Source organism: Larus michahellis, chromosome 1 (assembly GCF_964199755.1).
Source record: "Larus michahellis chromosome 1, bLarMic1.1, whole genome shotgun sequence".
NCBI lineage: Eukaryota > Metazoa > Chordata > Aves > Charadriiformes > Laridae > Larus > Larus michahellis.
Window position 1 is genome coordinate 149,405,033 of NC_133896.1, and position 13,597 is coordinate 149,418,629.

At 37.9% G+C, this 13,597-nt stretch overlaps 1 protein-coding gene across 3 annotated transcripts in view; it reads right to left on the minus strand.

Moving 5' to 3' along the window:
• Positions 1-729: 729 nt before the first annotated feature.
• The window catches only part of GABRG3 (gamma-aminobutyric acid type A receptor subunit gamma3), a 332,476-nt gene continuing 319,608 nt past the window's right edge, over positions 730-13,597 (minus strand). For all 3 annotated transcript variants that reach the window (XM_074608205.1, XM_074608195.1, XM_074608213.1), the window contains exons 9-11: positions 12,899-13,095; positions 11,327-11,356; positions 730-8,478 (exon numbers count right to left, since the gene is read on the minus strand). In XM_074608205.1, coding sequence (XP_074464306.1) covers positions 8,200-8,478; positions 11,327-11,356; positions 12,899-13,095 — 506 coding nt within the window. In that variant the 3' untranslated portion in view covers positions 730-8,199. The remainder of the gene's footprint in view (positions 8,479-11,326; positions 11,357-12,898; positions 13,096-13,597) is intronic.

Consider the following 13,597-nt stretch of genomic DNA (forward strand, 5'->3'; position numbering starts at 1 on the left):
TAACTCGGATAGGGAAATCCCTATTGCACCATGGGATTATGAGAAATCTGGGAACTTTCTGCATTATCTGCGGCCCAGCTGTCAGCTCCAGTGTTGCTATGGTCTGGAATCCTGAAAAGGAGTAGGGATTTCACAGCTGGAGTGGGTCAAGACTGGCAATTCTGTGGTCATGAATGTACAGACATGGGAATTAAATTGCTTTCAAAGAGGATAAACTAAGAAGACACTCTTACCTAAAAATAAGTGGTTGCCCAAGAAATTATACTTGTAAAAATGCAGAATATAGATTTACCAGTAAATTTCATTGTGTAAGCAGATCCAAAGAATGAGCTTTCAGTGTACTGAAAAGGTTGGGATTAGGAAAGTTTTGAAACCAAATTTGATTGCAATTTTTAAATTATGAAGTCTTTACATTCAAGCAATTTGTGCAAAAGACACGGCTTATTTGTGGATTTCTCTTTTTATTTTGTAGGATATTCTTCCCAGTATTTGTTAACCCCATGGATAAACCTCAGTCTCAAATCTTTTAGTTTACTGGCCGCTCATGCTGACTATTGAAAATATTTTTAAAGACTCTTCTGAAATTCCTTTCAGGAACACCTTATCAGAAAGGTAACATGCTATTCCTCTTCTCTTAGGCAGATTTGCAGATATCTGTTTCTATTTTTTTAAGCTCTCAGCTTTTGTAAGAAAATACAATCCCCAATATATGCACACAATACTTGCGTTTTCTGATAATGTGTATTTATTTGTATCCAGAAATACAAATGTTGGGATCAAAATACGAATATAAATAGTATTCTAGACGCACAGCCCTACTCCTTAACACAAAGTAAAGTGGAATGGATGTGGTTGATAAGGGAAAGTCGTTGCATGAGAACTTGAGGAGATGAAGCACACGGGTGTTTGACTTTTCTGGTTAGGTCAGTCTGGGGAATCACTAGGATGGCTATCTAACTTAGAATGACATACTGGTACTAGTGCTACCTGTATTATTCAAGGCACATTGGGCACATAATTGTACTTTCATTTCACTATGACATCACAAGCTGCACTGCTAGCAAAGAAATCACACACCCCTAAGAAAAACTTAGGAAGGAAGGACAATTAGAAATCTAAAATTTTATTTGTGTTCTATAAGAAAAGTTCAATTTGGCACATAATTGGCAGTTTTAATGTGATTCCTAAAATTGCACTCACTTAAAATTAAAAAAATATCCATATTTTGTCATTTTGGGAAAAAATGTTTTCAGAAGAATATACCGACAGTTTAAAATAAGATTATGTGAGGTGGTTGATGACTGCCTGTGATAGCCACAGACTGGGCTCAGAGTCCCTCCAGCCTAGCGTTCCTACTAGTGACAGCCACATGTTGGCCCATGATTTAAGGCTGGTATTGCATGTGAGCATGGATGACAATAAAGTCACAGGAGTCCTTAATGACTGCAAAAGAGAATATGGGGGACTGATACTGTAATCTCTCTGCACAAAGTTTCTCACTGTTGTTCAGAGGAGCATTGTTTTGTGGAAGGCTCTTCCGAAATTTTGTTTCCTTTGGAGCACTCTGTCGGGCAACGACATACTTCCCTGTTCTGCTTAATACTGCCAGATGCAATTATTTTACCAGCTTTCCATGAGTTCAACAGCAGCTCATTTTTTTAAGGATCCTGTGTGGTCCGTTAAGTATGAAATGGACTCTGTAGCATGCTGAGTTCCACACTAGTCAGCAATTTTTTTTTCAAACATGTCATCAATATTGTTCTCATCATCCATTTTCTATTAACAAGTAATTTAGAAATTTTGGCATTTTCCTCTTTTAGGCGTCACTTTAAGTACGTAAACTACAAATCTCACTTGAAGTACTAAAGTTACAAATCTGCTCTCTACGAGCTTTGAAGCCAGTCAATGGATAGCCAACTCTGCCAGAATACGATCCAAAGCTTCTCCTGTTTGCTTGTAAGAATATCTTAATTTAAACCCCTCTTCTGGTCAATGATCTTAATTGATGAGGAAGTTTTTGACCCACACCTAGAGGCCTTTTCTTTAAAACTTGTAATCATAACAGTCTCAGTAACAAGCAGTCACCAGCTTCACTGTGGATATTTCACTCTTTTTGTTTTATAATATATTGTGTCAGTACAGCTTCGTCTCTCCCAACCACTGCCGTAGGCTGCAAGAAGGTAAAGAGCCATCAGGACAGTATTAAGCACAGTATGAAATACTAAAGGGAGGATGTGGGTTCCTGTAGAAGCAGCTCTGCAGGCTGGCTTAGCCCTCCAAGTACAGCTGAGTTACGTGAATGCTTCCATGACACCAAAGAGGCTGTTATGGCTCCTCAGGCTAGTTTTATTCATTACCCAGATAAAAGAATACCTGGCAAATAACTGACTGTATCAGTGCCTGGTTTGCCTGGTTCAGTCCTCGAGAAAGCCTGCCCCCAGACATATGAATAAACATAATCACATGTCTTCTGCTGTCTTACTTTGTCCTTCAAAAATAGCAAATGGTTAGAAGATCAAAATGCACATTTTGATAGAAAGTAGAGAATTCTCAGGTGTCCAACTCTGAGGCACCGAACTTCATGATGAATTTTATTGTCTAATTTCACAGATATTCTAGGAAAACCCTTGAGGACTCCAGATGCATACAGACACTGACTTGAGGGCCCAGAACAAAAGAGAAAAAATAAAATAAAGTTAAGTTTGTAGAAAGGAATACATCATCACAGATCTTGGGTATGTCCCCTGAGGAATATAATCAGATACTAAGTTCTCAAAGTCAGTCACAATCCAAAGTCATTGAAAGCAACAGCTGCTAGGTAAATTGGATGATTAGAACAATATGTATCCCTAATTCAGGACAAAGTCCTAGACAGGGTTATAGGGTGACATATCTCTTTAGGGTATCCACTGTAGGTATGGTGTACAAAAATTTCCTGTTTAACTTGTCAAAGCAATGCAGTTCAAGCAGAGATTATTTTTTTTCTGTTAAAACATCATTTCACTTCAGACATAAAACACAGTTTTGTTCTTAGTATCTAGAAAAGTGTCCTAAATGATGAGGAAAGTAGATTCTCTGTTTGTTTGTTGTCCAGACAAATCATGGATGCCAGGGGAAAAGGCAAAACTATTAAGGCCACTGAGTCTTGAAGGAAGGCCTTCATTTTTCACATATATACTAGAACCCTTCAGGAAGACAATGGAAGGATCTAAAATTAACTCAGGGCTAAAAAAAAAAAGCTCTAAAGGAGAAAGAACCTCACCTTTCAGCTGTGGAAATGCATTCCCAATGCATAGTTTGTTTTTTGCCTATTTTAAACAGTCTTCTGGAAAGTGACACAGATGAGGTAAACATCAGCCTTGAGTCTAAGATCTGCATCTCTTGGTGTAATGAATTTGATGAGTGAAGAAGGAAGGATTCTGCTAAACCGCTGAAATCCCACTGCAGTTTTCTTGCTACTTAGGAATTAAGAAACCTACAGACTGTTTGGTAAAAAAAAAAAAAAGAGAAACATCAGAGAAATGCTCAATGTGTAGGTTGAAGAGATCTAGAATATTGGTCACACACTGTGGTGCTCAGGAAGAACTCCAGAAAGGTCATTGTCCCTCTTTCTAACTCTCAGGACAGGAATAGTATATCCTTCAATATCAAGAAATGCTAAAGGCACTAATGTAAGAGGCACAAAGATTTCACTGTAAGCAAGAAGATAACTTGAAAAAAAATCATCTAATTGTGTAGGGTGCTAAGATTAGGCAATATGGCTTGCCTTTTCTTAATGCTTTATGGAAACCTAGAAAGAGCAGCCAATGAGAAAAGTACAATCTGTTATGGACAGCCTTTAGAAGTTGCAGTGGATGTTTTGTTTTATAGCTTAGAAGGTAACACCAACCCTTCACATTGTGAGGCTAATGAAATCTATCTTAAAATGTTAAGCCTCCCTTCCCAGAGAGTCAGCAGTACAGCAACCATGGTCTTTTCAGAGCTGTCTTGCACCTGGAGCATGGGCAGGGCAGAGTCATTTTTCTAGAGGTAAGGTGAAATTCGGTGTAAAAGGAGATAAGCATCCTTCCCTTCATGAAATGACCAAGTAAGGTGAGTTGTAATAAATTCATACAGTGACATGAGGTGCTAGGCTCTAAGACACATTAGGGCTGCAAAAGTGTTTGAGATAGCAAAAGTGTTTGAGATAGCTATCTATCCGAGCTATCTGGCAGGATGCCTCCAGTTCCAGAACTATCATTTCTTATCAGCTAAAGGCTCATGTGACACTGCTGTTCCAGCTGATGAATGTGCAAACCACCAGGTGGATGATTTGGAATTAGCTGTAGGAAGGTAATGGGAAGGACTGAATAAGAGGAGTGGGACGGATAAGAACTGCACAGCAAAAAAAAATATAGTTTCTTCCTCCCCTTTTATCTTCACTACTCATTGCTGCCTCTGTGAAGATGGTTCTGGCTTTTTTGACTTTTTTTTAATTGATATGTACAATATACCAATATACAGTTGATAGCTGATGAAGGAGACAAGGAGCATCTAAGAGAGGAAAGGTTATCAAAGTGCCTGAGGTGTTTTAATATACAGCTGTACTTCTTGATTAGAAAGTTACATTAAAATTGTCTGGCATACTTCAGTTCCACATTACTGCTGGACTTGAAGCCAACATAAACTGGCTGCAAGTTTTTATACACTTATTCTTGGAAGAATGCCTGTAAAAGAAGAAGCTGTCAGTATGTTAGGCATCAGAGCCAGAAGAGCCGAGAAGACTGAATTAAGCAGAACAGTATTTTTATACATTCTTAATTGCCTTGAAAATGCTGCCCTCAATGCAGGAAAACACTGTCCATCGACTTTTAATTGAAGAGGGAGAGTAAGAGGTTTGACTTTAGATCCTCCTGGGAAAAGCTGGTCATCTAAAAAAAACCCTCACAATCTTTTCTGTAACTTCAAAAAGGAAAGAATGTAATGTGAAGACACTTGATTTTGTGGCTTTACATACATATCCAAATGTGTTCAATTCACTAGTCATTTGGTTTTGCCTTATTCCATTCCCTTCTCTTCCTTGGAAGGGTAAAAAGAAGTACTAAATAACAAAAATAAGTAGCTGAATAAAGTCCTGAATATGAAATTATGTGATAAGAAAATGTTCTAAAATCCTAAAAGGTGGCTCTTACATTTCTCGTGGGACAGTGCCCAAAAGTGTTAATTTTTTTCAATTTGCAAAAGAAGCAAGAGAATATCTGGAGGTTAATGAGGATACTCTCACTATTACAGAAGGATACGGCACATAGATATATGCGGACCACATTACCTAAGTGTCTAGAATAATTGCATTTTGAATGATGCAGAGCCTAGAACACTTATCTTCCCTGATATCTATGGTTTTTCAGTGGCTGCCAAAGCACAGAGCAGCGAAGCAGAGAGAGTAAACCAAGCAACTAAGACTAAGCAGAGGAATGCATTCTGGAACCTGCCAGCCTGCGGCCGCTCACCTTGCATGTAAATCAATTTTTTGCACATAATCCCAGATTAGAGTATATTACACAGTAGAATATATCCTCTGCTGTCAATGTAAGAGCAGAAGCCAGTTGTGTCTGCAGATTCTTTCTTGGTTAGGACCATGGAAAAAGGTGGAATGATACGCTTCCAACTTCTGTTCATGAAAGCACTCAAAAAACAGAGGCAGTATCAATGGACTTGGCAGAATCAGTCTTCCAACAAAGAATCTGATGGGATTGCGTGCTTTTAGCAGGAATGGGTAGCAATGAGCAGAAGTGTAAGAAAATCATCTAAAATGGGAACGTTCCACACTTAGTCCCAGGACATTCACTCAAGTATGCAATTGCTAAATAAACCTCACTTTAACTGTTCAAGATCTAATAGTGGACAGCATGGCACCTTCTCGTGCCTCATCTGTCTCAATACGCCCACCAGAATCAATTGATTGTGCAGAGGGTTTGCAGGATCAGGCCCTTAAGGGATGACTGATTCCATTCTTTTATTTAGGCTTGAAATATTTCTAGTATTCTTGCAAAATATGGCTGAAGGTGGCTGTTAGAGTAGACTAGTTCATAATTAGAGACCAGGATATCCAACTTCAATTCAATCCCCTTCTAGCACTGCTGAAAATATAACTCCCATCATTAAATAAAATCCATACTTCCAAGTGCAGGGCACAGCGGTTTACAGAGTAATAGATTTTACGGAGTAATTTGCTACTGAGAGTTAGCAAAAACTTCAAGATATATTTTGAAATCAGAAGGTTATCATTGGTTTAGAAGACATCAGATTGGGCAGATTTTGCTGAAAATATGGTTTTGATCCTGCCCCAAAATACTTTTTCTCTGTGCTTCTAATTTGAATTTTGTCAGTCCTTAGAGAAGTGATTTCCCTCCCCCACGTAACCCAGCTCTGTTTCTGATGGTTTAGACAAGTGAAAAACAGAAGAAAGTATTTTGAATAACTACAGTTAACTTTTGTGTTAGTCATTTTTTTCAATTAAAAACTCACTGGAAGCACAGAGCAACAGCAGTGACAGACAGTGATGTTTCAAAGAACATGACAGCATTTCTGTTCCTTTAGAATTACCACTGCATTAGGTTTTGCTTGTTTGCAGGCTTTTCCTTCTGAGGAGAAAAGGAACTGCTCTTCAATCACATCCACTACTTATTTTTTTATTGAACGCTGTGTGGAAGAGACACACATTTTTTGAGATGACAAAAAAATTATCAGGTCCTCCAGAAGCAAAAAAAAATATAATTTTGTTCTTAGGTATGTTTTAACCTTAATCCTTTGTAACCATTTGTCATCCAAAGGGTAGTGAAAAGCCACTGCTATTTAGTTTTGAATCTGTTTTGTTTGCTTAGTAACAATTATTGAGACAGTCTGTAAAAGTTGTGATCTAGTTTAACACTGTAAAACCAGTTTTTGAAAAAATGTGTAGTTTAAGAATTTAATGGTCAAAAGCTTGAAAAATATGAAATAGCTTTTTAGGGTAAAATGTAGTTGGTAGTTGAGGAAAAAAATGAAAACAACCTTTTCCTACATGTGGCAACTATTCCATGTTTAATCCAAGTGTGACAGTTGAGTTCCCGTAATGCACTAATCAAGTCAAAAGTATTCAGTCTTCATCTCACACCCAGGAAACAACTGCCTTGAGTAAGGACTGCAATATTTAACTTTATGGAAGGAACAAAAAATGTCCTTTGGCACACATGTTTTTCAGTTTTGTAAAATAACTTTAAGAGAAAAAATAAGAATGAGAGCACTTTGTAGTAAATTGCAATCTGAAGAAAGTCACATATTCCTAGTGCTATTATATAGTGATTTTTACTCATGGCCTATCAACTATGATCTGCTACAATAACACAAACAAGCAGGAATCTTGTCCTGCTTTAGAAATCAATGACCATCCTGTATTTAGCCAGTCATAAAAAAGACAGTTAAAAGCTTGAAAAACTTTAGAAGTTACGTCTACAGCTGCCTCAGAGATAGGCAAGTCTTTTATTTATATCAAAATAATAGCTTTCTTACAACTCTGCCTTTTCATCTTAAGTTAAAACCGATATGTGTAGGTAATTGGCTAATTCCATGAATCCCAGACCTTTGCAGAAAGTAACGTCCATGTTTTGATCCCACCAGAGACATTTCTTACTGTATTTTGGTGGTTTCTCTATAGCAAAGAGATCACCAGTGAAATATTTCCCAAAACCTATGGGACATAGCTCAAGCAAGTTTAAATACAAATGAGTGGTTTTGTTGGCTTTGGCTTATTTGCCAGTGCCAGTGTATGTTGCTCTGAGCCTCAGGGATATGGCAGCATTTTGAAGAAAGTATGGGAATGAAGAACAAAAATGACATATTCAACCTTTGCCTGAATTGTGTATAGCTTCTATGCCAAGGGAGAATAGTAGAGATTCTAATATACAATAATTATTCATAAACATCGCTTACACTACAAATTCAGCTGAATTTTGTAAGAATCTTTTCCTTATAATGTATAGCAGTAAGGAGAGAATTCTTCCATGTTTTTCTTTTTCAGGCAATTATATATTAAAATTCTTCATCAGGCTCTGTGGTGGTGAAGGTTAATGTGGCCTTTATAATTTGAGATGAAACTGACCGTGTCCTTCACTTTTTCTGCACTTTCACCATCCCTCCGCAGTGTGAAAACACAGCAGTCTTCACCACGACAGGCAACATTTAAAGATAGAGGTATCCAACCCAGTAGACGAGGTTAAACAGCAGGAAGGATGTAGGAAAAAAGACCCTGGAGTAAGAGTCCAGTTCTAAGATGTCTATGTGAATCCGTCCTCTCCTCCATGAGCCTGATTTACATTCTTCGTAACAACAGAAAAAGCTCTGGCAGTCTTTCCCATCCAGACATTCATAGACGCACGCATCTTCAAATTCTTGCCAATACATGGCATTGTTCAATGTGATGACTGTAGTTGGAGGTCTCATGTCAAGTACAGAATAATTCTGAGGAGAGAAAAAGAAATCAACAGTTTGATAAGATTCTATGGATGATGCAGATTGCAATTAATAATCATGGGAAGAAATCACAGGAGCTGGGGATAATAGGAATTCTAGATTTGGGGACCATCTGTCTTTCCCTCAAAAGATGCCTTTTCAGATGAATTGCCATAGAGAGATTGTGAAGTGGCGAGTTAAATAATTCTAGGTATATTTTCTGCTTGTTTAGCTCAAAGCATATATTTTCTAGTAATCATTTTTTCACACTTAGGAGTTCACTTGCCTGTGCAAACGTTGTGTGCAAGTTGCTTTAAACACTTGCAGCTACTACATTTAAGAGTGTATTCTGAAAAATACGGAAGATGTCCCTCCTCCCCAATTCATTACAGAACAATCTCCACTTGGTATAGCTGCATTCACTGCCTCTTAACTTTACCATGATTTATAAAAACAGGTATGGTCAGCAACAGATAGTGATGATTTCAGTACAGGATTTCAAAATGCCATCCCTAGGCATTTCCCCTTAGTGCTTATCACACTAACCATGCTCAGAAATAGGGCACTTTGATATCATACCTCCTCACAGCACCACTGGTGCCTACAGACTTCTCCTTCTTCAATGTACTCCCTGTTTACACTTTGTCAGCTTTTCTGTCACACCATTTCGTTTTCATGAAAGGTGCTTTCTCACAATAGTCTCCTCTCTCATTAAGTCACCCGTTCCATCCTCACAAACGTCACCTCCTCCAGTGGCATCTCTAGGAAAGGTCCCATCAGCTTCGCTGCCTGCCTGCACCGCCCTGACAAAGTAGGCTCCATCCCCGTCAATGCGATTTTCTCCCCCTCGGGGGCCCTTGCTCCCGCTGCGATTGCGCTGAGCATTGCCTTTGCCTGCAGGAGCATGGCGGGTGCACACTAACAAGCTAGTCACACCTCTGCATCATGCCTGCTTCCATTCTGAGGGTTCTCTGGGCTCCTGCTTCCATGCTTGCTGTACAAAATACACAACATTGAAGCTGCTGGGGTGTACCTGAAATTTCTGTACGTGAAACAGATCAGTGATAGGAGTGATGTGCCTCAGAGGAAATTTTTCTTTTTCTCTTGACTTTGTTTTCTTTCTACAAATCCTTTGGTTTGCACATGATAATATTACCCATCTCATTAAAAATGCTGGTCCCTGAGCGAAGAACTCGATGTGGCATCCCTCTGCTTAGACGTTGGCATCTCTAACATAGATAACGACATCTGAAAAACTGCCCTATGATATCCAGACAATTACTTCTAGGACACAAGTCATCACATCATAAGTAGATGGTTAAAATCTCTCAGATGCATTGTGCTGTGGACTGTAAACAGATTTTAGATTGCAAATCTATTTGTTGTGAATTGCTTTATCTGTGAGATTAGACGACACAAATTATGCCCTCATGGTCTTCTCTCTCATTTGTAAAGTTTCAGGTGGCTGGTATCAGAGCTTTACAAAGTGCTGCCACATAGAAAAGGTCTAAGATTATTTCACAAGCAACCACTTTTTGACTGTAGCACTTTAGAGAGAAAAACCCTGTAACTAAAGTATACATGGAATTCTTCTATACCACTGTGTCACATACTGTTCATTTCTTGCAGGCCTTTATGAAAAATTCCTACTCAGGGACTGAAATTTTCTATGCCTGGCTACAATATTTATGTTAAAAAGAAGAAAGGTTGATTTCCATCTCTCCAGACAATTTTGGTAAGTGAAGACAAATAAGTGCCCTGGTTCTACAAAGGAAACTTTCTCATCTATCAATAGCCTGGGGTTTTTTGTTGCTGTGTATCTTTTTCCTTTTTTTTTTTTTATTGGAAAAAGGAAAGTGCCACCACACATTCAGTGTGCCTTTTTAAATTCATCTTTCAGAAAACTCTGTCCAGGGAGTGACAGTAGCGGCAAGTGTATAAATGCAGTACTTGCTGTAAGCCACTCATTGTCAATAAGCAGACTTTCAATGTTACATGAGCTCTTTAAATAAATCAGAAAACTCATGGAAAAAAAAAATAACGTGTATAACATTTTTTGTAAAAGGTAAGCTAGTAACATGGAGCTAGCAGCTGTAAATGATAAACTTCAGCATATTCAAACCAAGAAATGCAAAAGCAATGTTTTAGTTCTGTTCCTGTTCTTATTTGCATCTGATATCTTGGAAGCAGGACACGCAACCAGCTGATTAACTTGCCCTCTGCATGCTCTATATTTATATATATTAGAGTATGTATTCCAGTTTCAGATTTCATACAACTTAGAGACACAATTTTGTGCTCAGTTTCAACTTTATTACCGCTGTACATATATAAATAGTTATCTAGAACTTCAGGGAACAGAATTTATTCCATTTATAGATATGATACAACTAACTGTGTTAAACTTGTGTGCCTAAATTATTTGAAAATTGACCTGAAAGCTCGTCAAAGATTTTACAGATATGCATAAAATAATTATTTTCCATGAAATTCAGTTAAAACTCCATATAAGTTCCTGCAATAATTTCTGCTTATTACTTCGTTTATAAAATGTAATGAGAAACTGCAGTATGAAGAAGACACACAAAATTTCTGAGGTAAAAGTAACATGCAATATTCTACACTTGACCGTTCTCGCTCCCAAATCATTTGATGTCATTATAGAAAGAGGCAGCTATGTTCCTCTGCCACAACCAAAACCAAACTGACCTTTCAACAAAAAAGAAAAACAACATTGGTAGGGAAGTCAAGGTAAAGCCCAACATAGCATTACAGCCTTCTTGGGAATTATTGCAAGTAAATGTCAGCCGTATGTTCATGCCTCCATTTCTCTGACTGAATAAAATAGTTTACTTACCATCACATGACCAAAACTGACATCAGGTAGCTTAAATGAAGATAACAAAAGAATTACTCAGAAGAAAACATACTTATTGCTTCATTGCATCTAATGTTCAATAGCATTCCTTAAACCAAGCTTTTAAATGCATTTGTCCGTAAAACACTTCATGCTGAGTATTCTATATATTCAGAATAATATTCTGTACACTTTAAAACTGCATGAAACCTCAGCAGAATGCACACCTAGTTTCCATCCACTTTAAGTCTTTATTCAACCCATTATACTTATTTATTCTGCGAACAATAGCTAAGTGAGCATTTGTTCTTGTGTTGATTTAAATCTCATCAATGTTGCATGCTTTCCCTCATCTTCATTCACAAGTCTGGAAATACATCATACTCACAAAGATACTCATGACTTTTTCATTTAGTCTTTCTATAGGATGGCAATTTTAGTTTGATCATTAGCAAGTTCATTTTGATTGTCTCATACTTTTCTTTTGGTAACACTCTTTTGCCTTTTGTGTTCAATGCATTTTACAAGAAGCTATTAGAGGTTTAACCGAGTTTTCATTGACTGAGTCTACGGCTTTCTAGCCTTTCTCTAATTCCATATTTGTTTCATCTTTTCCTTCATTAGTTCTTAATTCAATTATTTTCTATAACTCTTCATTCAATCCCTCTTTACCTCATGACCTATTCCCTGAATTTAGCCTTCTCTCTCTTAGTTTCCTCCTTCACAGTTTTTGTATTTGTCATTGCATTCCTGATTTCAAATGTCCTTATTTCCTCCATTATGCAAAATGGTATCCAACATCTCAAACTACTGATCTCAAACACATAAGATTTTCCACTGATCTTGAGGGGACAATCCACTTCCCCTTCCCTATGTTTACACTGAGATTTTGTTCTCCATTGTACTGCCCCTCTCATTCTTGTAGTCAATTATGATGTACACCAGGCAATTCTTCCTGCGTGACTGTTTTAATTGATTCCAAATCAACAGCTTTTGTGTGTGTCTGGGCGTTACTCTTGGAAGTGTCTTTTTGGCCAAAAATGCAGCCATGTATAAAAACTTTGCTAGTGACCTCCTCTGTTTTTGTGCTTAGAAACAAGCCCCTTTGTGCACAGGGCTAAAAATAAGTCCTGGTTCCCAGTGGAGACACTAAAATCCCGTTTGTAAAGTTCATAAATATTTCTAGAGTTGTTAAGCCATTAAATAGCAGATGCATTTGAATATACATCGATGTGCGTGCATTTGTATAACAAGCTATGCAATCTCTTTCGGTGGGAGTCCTTTATGACTACCAGCACAGTAACTGGAGGACAAAAGAGGCGTAGGCAGGGTTGCTGCCTCATGGTCAGCAGGCTGCTTCTGTTAGGAACAGACATCACTCAACAGGCACATAACTGCTCCTGCTGTTACTGCGGGTAACTATTTTCCATCAGCTTTCAGGGCAGATCACACCACAAACTGGGAAGAGCTCAAAGGAGTGGAATATCATGGGATTACAGCTGTCGTTGAATGATTCTCTGCTTTCTGAGCTGGACACATGCTAGAAAACAAATTTAAATGCTCCCATCTTACCGACTTTTTCTTCTTAGTACAGTTTGGTTTCCTGCAACTTGAGTAGTAGTTGAGGGTTGCATACTCCATCAGAGCAGCAAAGACAAACAGAAAGCATACAGTCACAAACAAATCCATAGCGGTGACATAGGAGACACGGGGTAATGACTTTCTTGCAATGGTACTCAAAGTTGTCATGGTCAATACTGTGGTGATGCCTGCAGAGAGAAACTTGATTTAATTGTATGCAACATCATTTCTCCATCTTGCAGAAGAACCTTTGGAAAACATATAAAACAATACAAAAAAGAAATCCAAAGGATATCCAAGTAATTCATTAATTTCATTTGGTGCTATTAAAAAATAATGAAAAACAGCATCAGTAGAGCCAGTAGTATTTTGTAAACCAAGTTTTCCTCAGTTGTTTATATTCATCTTTGCACAAGTGACATTCCCATGTCTCTCAATATGCTTTTCCTCTTCCTTTTTCTGGTCCTAGTTAGGTTGGAGATGGGAGTGAGAGTGGAGATGGGAGTCAGAGAAAAGGAGATAAGGAAGAATTTTTCAAAGAAAAGTATAAAGCGGAAAAGATGCTAAACCAAGAATAAAAAATAAGAAACATAGAAAACAATGAAGGAAACATTGTCTTTTTCACAGCAGTACTACTCTCATGAAAAATTTTGTGTTCAAAAAAAGGCAGGGGGAGGAAGGGAAAGAAAA